The sequence below is a fragment of the Myxine glutinosa genome, chromosome 6, assembly GCF_964187855.1.
Source record: "Myxine glutinosa chromosome 6, kmMyxGlut1.1, whole genome shotgun sequence".
In the NCBI taxonomy this organism is placed as follows: domain Eukaryota; kingdom Metazoa; phylum Chordata; class Myxini; order Myxiniformes; family Myxinidae; genus Myxine; species Myxine glutinosa.
In genome coordinates, this window is record NC_136266.1 from 98,310,629 (window position 1) to 98,324,292 (window position 13,664).

At 41.4% G+C, this 13,664-nt stretch overlaps 1 protein-coding gene across 5 annotated transcripts in view; it reads right to left on the reverse strand.

Annotated features, from left to right (window-relative positions):
* The window catches only part of MYO18A (myosin XVIIIA), a 377,134-nt gene that overhangs the window by 87,651 nt on the left and 275,819 nt on the right, over window positions 1–13,664 (reverse strand). For all 5 annotated transcript variants that reach the window (XM_078780216.1, XM_078780215.1, XM_078780213.1 and 2 more), the window contains 3 exons: window positions 13,456–13,539; window positions 11,738–11,875; window positions 8,617–8,802 (listed from right to left, as the gene is read on the reverse strand). In XM_078780216.1, the coding sequence (XP_078636342.1) occupies window positions 8,617–8,802; window positions 11,738–11,875; window positions 13,456–13,539 (408 nt within the window). The remainder of the gene's footprint in view (window positions 1–8,616; window positions 8,803–11,737; window positions 11,876–13,455; window positions 13,540–13,664) is intronic.

Consider the following 13,664-nt stretch of genomic DNA (forward strand, 5'->3'; position numbering starts at 1 on the left):
AACATGCCATTTTTTCTATTAAAATCAAAATGTAATCAGTTCATCTTTGTATTACATTCTATATTTGTGCCACGTTTGATTGAAACCCGTTCAGTGGTTCAGAAGTTAACGTGGTAACAAAAATCTGATAACGGATGGATGCACATATCCAAGGATACAAGTACAGACAATTTGAAAACATAATGCCTTAAGAGCTTTAGGCTGTGAAGGCATAAAAACGAAAAAGTGGAGGGGGAGAAATGGGGGAGGGGGTGGAGGTTGGGGAAAGGGGGTAAAAATGAAACTCAAAAATCAGCAGGAAATACTGTTTACTCAATCAGAAAAGTATTTTAATATAAAATGTTGGCAAGAAGTATCCTTTTCTAACCTAGAATTGAAAACTATGAATTTGATTGATAAAGAAAATAGAACAATGGCGTCCAAATAATAATCACCATGACAAAGGAGGGTAAATTGAGATGGTAGAGAAAAATTACAGGCAAGACTAAGAGAGATGGGTGAAGGTCAGTGAATAGAACGTGAATAAAATTGGTTCGCAACGGTCTCGCTGTGATGCAGCGATCATTTTTAACTGATTCACAATCCCAAAAATAAATTCATAGTGAAGGTTTTTTTGACGTTTATTCAAGGCATGGATCGATCCAAACATTACATACACAAAAGAGAGGGAAAGGGGGATGGGTTCACATTATTGTTCTGAAAATTTGGTTTTTAAAGAGAGGTCGTGTTAAAAGATATATTAAAGTGAAGGAAACACTGGAAGATACTTAATTGAAAACATAGGACTTTAAAAAACGGAAGTTACTTAAATTGTGAAAATAATGTTTCAGGAAGCAAAGTAACATATTTCATGCCCTGTTAGTGTTGACTGGACATTATGATGGGAGCACTGTTCACATCAACTCTTTCTTTAATGATGGGAAAGCTCACTGTAATCTGTCTGTGTGCAAGTGTGTGCGTGCACAGATCTACTTGAATAGAAATCGTTCAATCTCAGATTTACTACAATCTATCCCAGCGAAGCTCTGCATTGTTGAATAATCAAACTTTCCTGCAACTGCGTTGAGGTACAAGCTCATCATTCATAAGTCCTTACGAGAGCATTGTTATGCCCTAACGCCTAAAAGGTTACCACACCATTAGTAGTTTGCCTTCACAGCAAACAAATTAACAACTGAGCACCAGTCTGATGACTTACAAAAAGTTGGAGGTGCTACAAGAAATGTGCCCAACTGCAATAGAAAACTAGAAAGAGCAATCAAAGATTGCAGACCATGCCAGCACCTCTGTGTGGTGTTTGTGTGGTTTTATAGTACATAATGTATACATGTACTCGCATGCTAGTTGCACCGTACATACACGGTGTTTTAAAAAAAAAGGACGATTTGAGCAGCCTGATATTCTGTCGTTTTTAATGCTATACCCTTCCCTCTTGCAGGTTATGGTGGTGGCGGTATGCCATTTCTAACAAGTAGTCAGTCGGACTCCATGTCAATATGGTGTTCACAGTCGAACAAAAAGTGAAAATAGTGACTTTGTGGTTTGAGACAAAATCCTACGTGCAGGTGCGCCGACGATTCTGTCATTATTACAATGTTCACACCTGGAATGAACCTTCCAATGGGAGCATTCAGCGGTTTGTGGAGCACTTCCAAGCACATGGAAGCGTGAAAAATCAAAATAAAAGCAACAAGTCAGGAGACGACGATGGTTCACGAGCGAGCGGTATTCAATGACAAAGGATGGACTATAACCGAAACAGGCCCAGACAGGCCAGGCCTGGAAATGTCAAAACAAAGGTTACTGACCTTGAAATGAGATATAAAATAATGTATAATCAGTTATGAGGTTAGCTAGCTACACAATCCCGAAAATTCGGTTCGATTCTGACAATTTTGAAACTTTGTCCTTTGTGACCTTCAAAGGTCAAAGGTCGAAGAATCTGAAATTTGTTGGAAAACTTGTATTTCATGATGTATGTGATAATATAAGAGCATGTACGACATTTCACCCTATCAGGAAGCGAACAATGTAATAAAACCATAAAAATCGACTTTTCTAAATTTCGTGACCTTGTGACATTGACCTTGGGGCGAAAATGAAAAATCGAGCTCTGTGGGGCTAGACACATGACATTGGCCGAACCAAATACCGAAACACCTGTCAGATTCCACCAACTCCCTCGGAGAAGATGTAGCTTGGACTCGATTACCCCCTAAAAAGACATCTTTTTCGGGCGTCGTTCTGCCCACAATGGGCGCAATACGCCCACTCTAGGCAGGACACAACTAGATCATGATATTAACCTCCCACCCAAGTTTCATCAAGATCGGATGATATCATCGGGTAGTTATGCTGCGAACAGACAGACACACAGACAGACAGACGCACACACATGACGAATATAGTGGTCACTCTGTTTGATAACTCGTAAACCAACAGTGGCCACTCACCAAGTGTTCCCAAGGACCAAGGGAACATTGCTCTTGTGAGAGATTCTGCTCTTGAAAGTTCTAAGAAATCCCACCGTCGGCGTTCCCGGGAACTCGTGATCTCATCCTCATCTGTATGGCACATTCTCACTTCCAAACTCAAGCTCTACCCCGACATCACATCTGTGAGGCATAAACTAACTTTGAATGACATGGCAAGACGAGTAACAATGTGTGATTGGTTCAGTGACCGAATGGAAAGGTATCCAAAATGGATCAACTCCTTGTGGGTCAGTGAAGAAGCACACTTCCATTTGAATGGAGCTATCAACAATCACAACAACACCTTCTGGGGTGCTGAGCCTCCTGAGGAGGTGTCTGGGATGTCTCTCAAGGGCCCCAAGTCCACTTGCTTCTGTGCATTGAACGACAGATGGGGTATCCTGGGACCGTATTGATTTAAGGACACCAATGGTAAGATGGTGACAGTCAACGGTGAGCAGTACCATGAGGTCTTACACCGATTCCCTGCTGATCTCGTTCAATTACTGTCTCCAAAACAACTCAGACTTGCATGGTTCATGCAGGACCGTGCCTTGCTGCACACTGCAGGTGAAACCATCGACTTGCTCCACCAGCTGTTTGGTAATCGAGTCATCAGCCTGGGCACAGCGCATGAGTGGGTGCCGCACAGCCAGGATTTGAATCCATTGGATTTTATTATTTTGGGGTGCTGCCAAAGGTCAAGTTTACGCCAACAAACCTCAAACCCTGGCTGTCCTGAAGCAGGAGGTGGAGGATTACCATCAGGATAACACCACTCCAGGCACGTGCAGACAAATTGACGAGTTGTGGAGAATGTCGGAGTCAGGATCAACGCATGTTCGAACAGAGGCGGAGCACACATTGAAAATGTCAATTACAAAGCGTATAATGAGTGAGTTGAAAATGGCATCGTATATGCTTTCCATCAATGTGTTACGGATCCCGGATTTAGAGGAGTTATTATTCATGTCATTGCTTATTAATGTTTATTCTATTAAAGGTTGTTGTGGTTAAAGGGTTAGAGAGGCTCCGGATAACAGGAGACCGGAAACGGGATAGTGAACCGGAAGAAGAAAAAGACACGAGGTCCGGGAGAAGCGGCGATCTTCTTCTTCCACGCCCAGCTCCGACGCGAGCGGTGTCGATATTGAGCAGCGTGGGGGACGCTGCGTTTGAAAGCCCATCTGGCGAAAGGAGTTACCTGCGCGGGGTAATTACCGATTACACGTCAAGTTGCCGTGGGTTCGTGCACGGAACCAAGCGTCCGGCACAGTTCGCCTCAACGTCTACAAGGACGCGTACGGGTCGCACCTTGGGCCTCGCGCGCTTTGCAAGCCGCGCTTTGCTTTGCCCGCTTTGCTTTGCAAGGAGGTGTGCGCTGCAGCCGCTGTTCCCGGTACGCGACGTGCACGTTTGGAACACGCCAGCCAGGGGTTCGTTCAACCGCCCGTGTGCGGAGAAGTCGACCTTCACCTTGGTCTGGAGGGGCCCAGAGACATTGTGAGGGACAGTGACCATTGAGGGGTCGTGAGTGGGGAAAGGGGGGGAAATTTATGAGATGGCCATCTTAGTAAGATTGTTGATGGATTGTTGATTGCTGATGATGGATGGAGAATATATTATTAAGTAATCCGGATCCTTGGTGTGGGGTTTCTTATTGACTTGAATTATTGTGTCTTTCATATTGATTGCGCTACGAAAGCGTATAAATCAGATATCTTTCTGGCGGGGTCCTCCCACGGTCCGGGGGTCACCAAGACCAGGTAGTTACCGGGAGGACCACGTAACAAATGTGTCACTGAACTTGCTACTTTTTGTAAATTTTCTACAATAAAACGGTCTACTGTTTTTTTTAAACCTGTACTTTTTATATGTTCTCACATTCCAATTGTAAATACTTTACAGAGGTACAGATAATGTGTAAAAATTGTGGTCCATGTCGGCACATTGTGTGTGGACAAACAGACAGACAGAAAAACAAACAAGCAGACCCAAATGTATTACCCTCTCCTCTGATGAGGGTAACTAGAAAGTATCACAAAATGCAAAGACCCTCCGCATCTGTGTTGAACTCAAACTAAATTGATGAAAACAACAGCTAAACTACAACGGCACTCTTCAATGTCGCGATGTCGATCAATATGCCTCCACCGACATTATTACATCATTATACTTGTACCAAGTTTGATTCAAAGCCCTTCGGCTTTTCTCAAGTTTCACCTGACCTGACAGTTCTGACAGTTCTCATTTTCACCTGACCTGATCTGACAAAAGTTGACGATTTGATGACAAAAGCTCAAATGATAAAAATGTTATGGCCTGGACAGACACACTGAAGCTCCAGTGGGAAAGAAATAAAGAAACATGGAAGCAATAAAAAAAAACCCGGCTGTCTCGTCCTTGACGTGGTATGGAAAGGGCTAATAAGGCCTATTTGTACTCAATGCGACTTTGCCCTTTGAAATTTTGTCCCAATTCTCAATTAGTCTTCTCCATATTCTCATCATAAAGGTTTGTTGAAAATTTTATGATAAAAGCTCAAATGGTAAAAATGCTATGGCCTGGACAGACAAACATTGTCATTATAATGTTGTACCATTATCATCATTATTATTATAATTCCCACTATCATTCAATTATATTGTTGCTATCATTATTATGTACCATAATCAGTATTATTATGTACCATTATCATTATCAGTACCATTTTCATAATCATCATCATCATTACCATGAGTACCATTATCATTATGTATTATCATTATGTACCATTAAAATTATTATTATGTACCATTATAATTATTATTATGTACCATTATAATTATCACTATCATTATGTATCATTGTTATCATTATCACTGTGTTCACCGAAGTTTACCGAAGATGGCTAACCCCGCTCTGCAGGGAAAATGGACTTAAAATGCCTGTTGTTGTTGTTGTGTTGTGTTTACCGAAGAAGCCCTGAACACTTTTGATCGTTTTGCCTGTTGAGACAAACAGTTTACGGCGCCCTCCAAGTTATAGTGCTTTTCCCCGAGCAACCTCGAACCCGGAACTCTTCTCCAAGGCGAAAAAAACGGCCGTCTCATGCATCTTGTGGAGCTGTGCTGTGGCCGGGCTAACAAGGACAACTTACTATGACTTTGCCCTTTGACCCAACTATTAATTATTTTTCTCTGTATTTTGATAATAAAGGTTTGTTGAAAATTTGAGGATAAAAGCTCAAATGGTAAAAAAAAAAGTTATGGCCTAGGCAGACAGACAGACAGACGAGATTGCAAAAGCCCGGCTCCCACTATGTGGGCACGGGCTAAAAAGCATACTTATCCCTCAAAAAAATGTAATGAAACAAGATGAAGGTAGCATGCAAAGAGACATGGTTCGTCCAGTGCAGCAAAACAACACAAGGATTTCAGCACTGCATTCTGAGGGTCTGCATTGAGTCTGCATTTCAGCACTGCATTGAGTACCAGTTCACTGGTAATTCCCTGTTTGTCGTTAAAGGCGGCAAAAAGGGTTGGCGTCAGGAAGGGCATCCGGCCGTAAAACATTGCTTCAAATAGGGGACCGAAAAACAACAACAACCACGGTTCCCGAAAAAGGCCAACCCCCGCTTTGCGGGGAAAAATGGCCTCTAAAGGTGGTTATTTTTATATATATTCTGAGGGTACGGTCAGCTTCTGGTGTCATTTAGCCAAATAACACATCCAGGTGGCTTACAGCAACATGCAGATGCTTTTGGCTGACACCAAGGGAGGCAAACTGCAGGGAATTAAAGAAGTAAAGTCCACATTGATTAAAAACCATGCAGTAAGCAAAGACAAGCTCACTGTGGAGTTTCATCGCCACCGGCTTGTGCCTGGATTCTTAATTAAAATAAGCTCTACGGCTCAGATCACATTTTTCAAAAGTTAGGGCTACAGGGAGCCTGAAATCATCATCAGTATGAGGGGAAAAAACACAACTCGTTAGGAAGCAATTCATGCCAGCCTCAATCGTCATTACAGAGAAAGTTTTGGCGCAGGATGAGAATGCATCGGCTTGCATCGGAACCATTCTGGCTTGTAATGAAGGAGTTTTGGCTCGGACAATAAATGCACACGATGTAGGTTAGGGGGCAATAGTCAAACTGCATGCTGTTCTTCACAGTGCAAAATATTGCATCTCATTCGCCAGAGAAGCAGCCCTTCAGCCCCAGGTTGAGATGTGTTTTGGAACTATTTTTGATCACTTGCTTGTTTTCACAAAGCAGAACAAGTCTTAAAACACCCGCTGACTTTGGCCACAGACCTCCCACAGACTGTTAGAATGGCATTCGTTTCCTGATGAGCAGAACAAACAGCAAAACAATGAAGACACCTGCGCAAATTGGAATCCTTCGTCCTGCAGATGCTTAGCACAAAACAAAATGGTTGCACAAATGGTCGACATCACAGGTTCAATTTATTTTCCTTAACCTTTCCCCATTTATAAAGGCAATGTCGTTCCCTCAATTGCTTCCCATCTGTATCGCTTTCTTTCACATTCCATTGTCTCACAATGAATCGGATGACCCACATCTGAATGAGAAATTACAATGTAATCCTGGTTAATATAGTCAATTCTTGGTTTTCTTCAATATTCACACCACATTACACAACTCGCACATACAACTCGTCAAAAAATGGATCATACCTGCTTTTTAAAATCCTGCACATTTCCTGATCCAAGAATGCCCAATGGTAAAAACCTTCCAAAATAATTTTACTTCCCATTTTACACGTCTAAGGCATTTGGAAGAGGTTTCAAATGAATAACCCAGCAAATGAATAACTAGATGGTATTCATAGAATACGTAACCTGCGCAATCAACTTGGTGCGAGCAAACTCTTCCGGTGCAACGTTTTTCCAAGATGGCGCCTGTACCACGTGACTTATGACGTCATAATTGTCATGAAACTATTCTACAGGAGGAGGCGCTCCTATGGTGAAAATTTCGTGTCCATCAGACCAACAATTGCAGAGGAAAAAAATTCATACTATTCAAATCAAGCGTTGTACTTGTCGAATTATGACGTCATAATTAAGGTATCGATGACATCATCATGAACATATCTTATTCCCCATGGGGAGTACTTGACAATGAGCCATGTTTCAATTTTTCCCCATGGAGTGGTTTCAGAGATATAGTGGTGCAACGTTTTTCCAAGATGGTGCCTTTACCAAGTGACCTATGACATCATAATTATCATTAAAATATTCTGCAGGAGGAGGCGCTCCTAGGGTGAAAAATTCCTGTCAATCGGACCAAGAGGTGCAGAGAAAAAATTCATACTGATCGAGTCAAGCGTTGTACTTGTCGAATTATGACGTCATAATTAAGGTACCGATGATGTCATCATTAACATATGTTATTCCCCATGTGGAGTACTTTAGAATGAGCCATGTTTCAATTTTTTCCATGGAGCCGTTTAAGTGATATGGAGGTGCAACGTTTTTCGATTTTTCCAAGATGGCGCCTGTACCACGTGACCTATGACGTCATAATTATCATTAAAAAATTCTACAGGAGGAGGCGCTCCTATGGTAAAAAAAATTCGTGTCCATCGGACTAACAGTCGCAGAGGAATTTTTTTTTTTCATACTGATCAGATTAAGCGTTGTACTTGTCAAATTATGACGTCATAATGAAGTCACATATGACATCATCATCAACATATCTTATTCCCCATGGGGTGTACTTCACAATGAGCCTTGCTTCAACTTTTTCCATTTAGCAGTTTGGGAGATAGAGGTGTAACGTTTTTCCAAGATGGCGAACGTACCACGTGACATACGACGTCATAATAACGAGTAAAAAATTCTACAGGCAGAGGCGCTCCTCCGGAAAAATTTCGTGTCAATCAGACTAACGGTTGCCGAGAAAATGAATTTAAAAAATGCAGACACGCCATACGTACACACGAATGGCACACCGAATGCTTAACCCTGCTTCGGGCAGGGTAATCAATGAGAACCTTAAAAGTCAGCATACACTTGAACTTGAAGCAAATAAAAGTGTCCAAATGATCGGAACTTGAATGGTTCGCTGTTATTGTAAAAATGATTGGAACTTGAGTGAGAATTTCTGGTAAAGGAGGAAAGTTTGAAAAGCACAAACCACAGCAGCCTTCCGCTTCACGGCCTCCGCCTCCTTCTTTGCCGCCTCTTCTGCTTCCTCCCGAATATCCCGTAGCTGCCGCTGCAGCCTGCGACACTGTTCCCGCTCACGAGTCTCTCCAGCAACACGTTGATCTCGTTCCTCTGCCACCCGTTCCCCATTCTCTCGCACACGCTGTAGTTGCGTCTGGGGGAATGTAAAGTAAATTATATTTGGCGACAAGGGTGGAAATTGTGATGTGGTCACAAAATAAGAAAATTAAATGCATGAAAGTTGATGGACAAGATTTGGATTTAGATTGGAGCAGTGAATTAATGGGAGTTCGAAGAAGAGAGCACACAGGCAGAGAGAAATGGGGCAATCATTTGAGGAGATACAATGGAAAGAGACCAGTGGAGGAGAATATGAATTGATGAAAGAGGGGATGAATATTCCAAGTATAATTGAAAGTTACTTTTTCAATGTTAAACTCAGTAGAAAGCATACCTCCGCCAGGTGAACAGTTTACGTTTTGTATCCCAGAGTATACCAGAAAATCACAATACAGAATCACATTTAATCAAAATCATCTGTCCACAACTTTGAGATATTCTGCTGTTTATAGTTTTTGGCCCTATCTCCCAATGGTGAAGAATCATTTAAAAGTCAAATAAGTCTCATAACCGAATCCATATTCAGATCTTCACCAAAATAGAATCGAATCGTCCTTGTGACATACCTAACATGTCCACCAAGTTTCATCCAAATCCATCCATAACTTTTTGAGATATCCTGCTATATGTTGGTTTTAGCCCAATCACTTAATGGTAAAGAATCACTTAAAAAATTAAATAATTCTCATATCCGAATCCATATTCAGATCTTCATCAAAATCGATTCTAATCTTTTTTGTCACACACCCAACCTGTCCACGAAGTTTCGTCCAAATCCGTCCACAACCTTTTGAGACATCCTGCTATATATCGTTTTTGGCCCGATCTCCCAATAGTGAAGAATCACATAAAAAAATCCTACCAGCCAGATCCGAATCCGGATCTTCACCAAAATCGAATCATGTGGTCCTTGTCACATACGCTACCTCTCAGCCAAATTTCGTCTGAATCCATCCAAAACTTTTTGAGATATCTTGTTCACAAACAAGCAAGAAATATGTCCTGCATAGCACGATACTTGCGAAATCCCTAAAATGTTATTGGCCTAAGATGACCTCAAAAATAATTCGTGGTTGAATTCAGTGATCTGGAATGCAAATCCTCATAAAATTTCATGCCAATCAGATGAAAATTGAGGATTTTAGAAACTTGGCCTATGTTGACATTTTGGCCTATGTTGACCTCAAAAATACTTGGTGGTTGAATTCAGTGACCAGATATGCAAATCCTCTTCAAATTTCAAGTTAATCGGATGAAAAATTGGGGATTTTAGAAATTCGGCCGATGTTGACTTTTTGGCCTATGTTGACCTCAAAATACTTGGTGGTTGAATTCACTTCGCCGATATGTTAATCCTATTCAAATTTCAAGTCAATCAGATGAAAATTGAGGATTTTAGAAATTTGATACAGTTGTTGATGTTTTGGCCGATGTTGACCATTTTTGGCCTATGTTGATCTCCAAAATAGTTGGTGGTTGAATTAAGTTCGCTGATATGTAAATCCTATTCAAATTTGAAGCCAATCGGATGAAAATTGAGGATTTTAGAAATCTGGCCAATGTTGACCCTTTTGGCCTATGCTGACCTCAAAAATAGTTGGTGGTTGAATTCAGTGTCCAGATATGCAAATCGGCTTAAAACTACAAGTCAATCGGATGAAAATTGAGGATTTTGGAAAATTGGCTTATCTTGACCGATTGGCCTATGTTGACCTCAAAAATACTTGGTGGTTGAATTCCCTGACCAGATATGCAAGTCCTCTTCAAATTTCAAGTTAATCAGATAAAAATTGAGGGTTTTAGAAATTTTGCTTATCTTGACCGATTGGCCTATATTGACCTCAAAACTACTCGGTGGTTGAATTCAATGACTAGATATGCACATCCTCTAAACATTTCAATTTGATCGGGTGAAAATTGTGGATTTTATAAATCTGGCCTATGTTGACCTCTTCGCCTATGTTGACCTCAAAATAGTTGGTGGTTGAATTCAGTTAGCTGATAGAAAAATCCTATTCAAATTTCAAGTCAATCGGATGAAAATTGAGGATTTTAGACATTTGAAAGAAAGTGGTTCACCTTTTGACCTCAAAAATATAGAGCATTTTGTCGGACCACAAACTCTACAATTTGGTGACGATTCGTGAAGATCGGTTTAAAATTGTGACCTGTAGGCAAGTATAAGTGAGCAGACAGACAAACAAGCACACACAAACACACACACATAAACACACACAAACCGGAGTGATCAACATACTTGTCAAAAAACTTTTTTTTTCCAAGAAATAACGCACAGGACCAACCAATATACTTGAAAAATCTTCGATTTTTGCAAGTAACAAACAGACAGACAGACAGGGGTGAAAACATAACCTCCACCCACCTTTCGTGACGGAGGTAAATATGGCTGAAAACTTGTGGCTTTAATTAACTTGCACAGCCCTCCTCCAAAAGCCCTCGTCTCCTCCAAAAAACCCAAATAGCAGACATTGCAAGAACACTTTATAATGGATTGGGTGTGTGACTAGGATGAATTAATTAGATTTTGGTGAAGATCTGGATCCAGATCCGGATATTAGAAATTTACAAGTCATTCTTCACCATTGAGAGGTAGGGCCAAAATTGATATATAGCATGATATCTCAAAAGGTTATGTGCGGGTTTATAACAAAACTAGGTGGATGAGTTGGGTAGGTGCCAATTACATTTTGGTTAAGATTCGGATGCAGATCAGTGGAACTTTTGGTTAAGGTTCGTGTCAGTGGAATACAACACGTAACCTGTTCAGCCTGGCGGAGATACACCCTGTAGTTTATGTTCTGTGCTTCTGCTATGATTTATGGGTAATTCCTGCAATTCACGTTCTTCATCATACAACCTCAAAGAATCAACGCTTATACTGAAATCAATCCTCCAACAAAGAGAAAAAATAATGACAGCTACTGAGTCACAGGGGGACATTCAATTACATCGAGCCGCTTCACTTGTGTCTTCTCTAAGTCCAAGCGGCCTTCCAGCTCTCTTATTCTCGCCTCCTGCCTCGCCAATCGAGCCTTGTCAGGGGCACTTTCATCCAGGAACTCCATCCGTCCTTGCAGGGAATTTACCTGTAACACAAATGAATAGACACATCAATAATCATGACTCATCACCTCCTGCATATTCCACCCTCAACGTTTGAAAAAAAATCAAACTAAAATAAAAACAGATATTTGTTGGGAAACATCAAAATAACAATCAAACCTCCAGCACGGCAGTCAAAGAAACAACATGCCAAAGATTCATGCAGGTAACTTATCAATTCATCTGGAGCATTCTCTTAGTGTATCAGGCCATCATAAACCCGGCTTGTCCAGCATCACACAGAGGGCAACGTGACCACACTGCAGGTCAAAGACAACAAGACTTCCGTCAAGGGGTGGCCAGGTCAAAACACCAATAAAACTAAAAGCCAAAAGGTCAACAGAGAGACATTACGGAATTGAGGACATTAGAGAGAGACATTACAGTCTCAAGATTTTTTTTTTTTTTTTTGATCAACAAATTGGTTCTTCAAACAAACCAGTTACATTATTTCATTTATACAAAATATCACGAAGTAAAAGGGATTGGGCTGCCAGGATAACCGAGATGGATGCACACTCGCCTCTGAGCGGTTTAAATCTCGGCCCAGCTATAAACTACCATGCTGTGGTTTAGCAGGCAAGGCCAGCCATCACTGTGTGTGCCATCCCTCAGATGAACGTTAACCTGGGCGTCTCGTCTGCTGGTATTAATCGGTGGACGTTAAAAATCCCACAGTGCCCTTCGCAAAAAGTAGACGAGCTATCTCGGGCACCCTGAAAAATACAAATTCTTGCCCTGAATATCACTGGGAAGGCAACGGAAAACTACCCAGTGTAATATTTTGCCGTGAGGCTGCTTTGGCAGCATTGAGTTTGCAGGTGAGCTTGAAGGGGGGGTTGGTGAAATGCCGGCTGAGATGGGCTGGACAGGTGATGCAGAGGAGTAAAGAGAGAATGGCAAAGAGAGCGGATAGGATGAGGGAACAATGTTGGAGGAAAAGAGGTAGGCCTATCTGAAGAGGGATTTCAGTAAGGTGGGGGTAGTTGGAGAGTGGAGAGAGTTGGTTGAGGACAGAAGGGTGTGGAGGAGTATTGTGGTCAAGGCAGGGCAGGAGCTTGGTACCATTGTACCTCACCCCCTATAAAGGAAAGAGGAGGAGAACAACAAACTTTAGAAGATATTTTTGCTGTCTTTAATGTGCAGTACTGTATAAGCATTTTGTACAAAGCAGCGGAGAGACAGCTATGGTTCATTTGTTACCTTGTGACAATACTAAAGAAGCATACTTCACAATGCAGATTATGCATGACCAGAATAGACTAGACGGATTTCTGAGAAATGTGAATGTCAGGTGCATTTTTGGGTAAAAGTTGGGACCCTCACTTTTTAACATAATTAGGGTATGCTGAATTCGATTAACCCGGTTCCCAAGCGAAAAACATATTTTTTTGTTGATAACATACATTGTCGTTTTCACCAGACAACATTGCATCTTGGTACAGAACAGCAGAACTGTATAGCAATTGTGAATGTTCGGAATGCTCTTCAAAAACTGCCATGAATACTCCAAAAAATATGTTTTTTTAATGTTTTTGTTAGCAAATGTTTCTTAAGTTCAAACCTTCTCATGTAGTTCTTGCTTCTCATGTAACAGCTCGTCCACTTGAGTCTGCAGCTCAGTGAGATGCAAAGAGTCAGCTCCAGCCTAGGAAAGAGGTGAGATTGGGTGTGTTGGTTGAATGCAAATTAAAAAGGGTAGAGGAAAACAGCATTTTGAGAAGCAAGACGACATAATGTGCAGGTTGAGCAAGACAAGTCAAACTGTTTCCC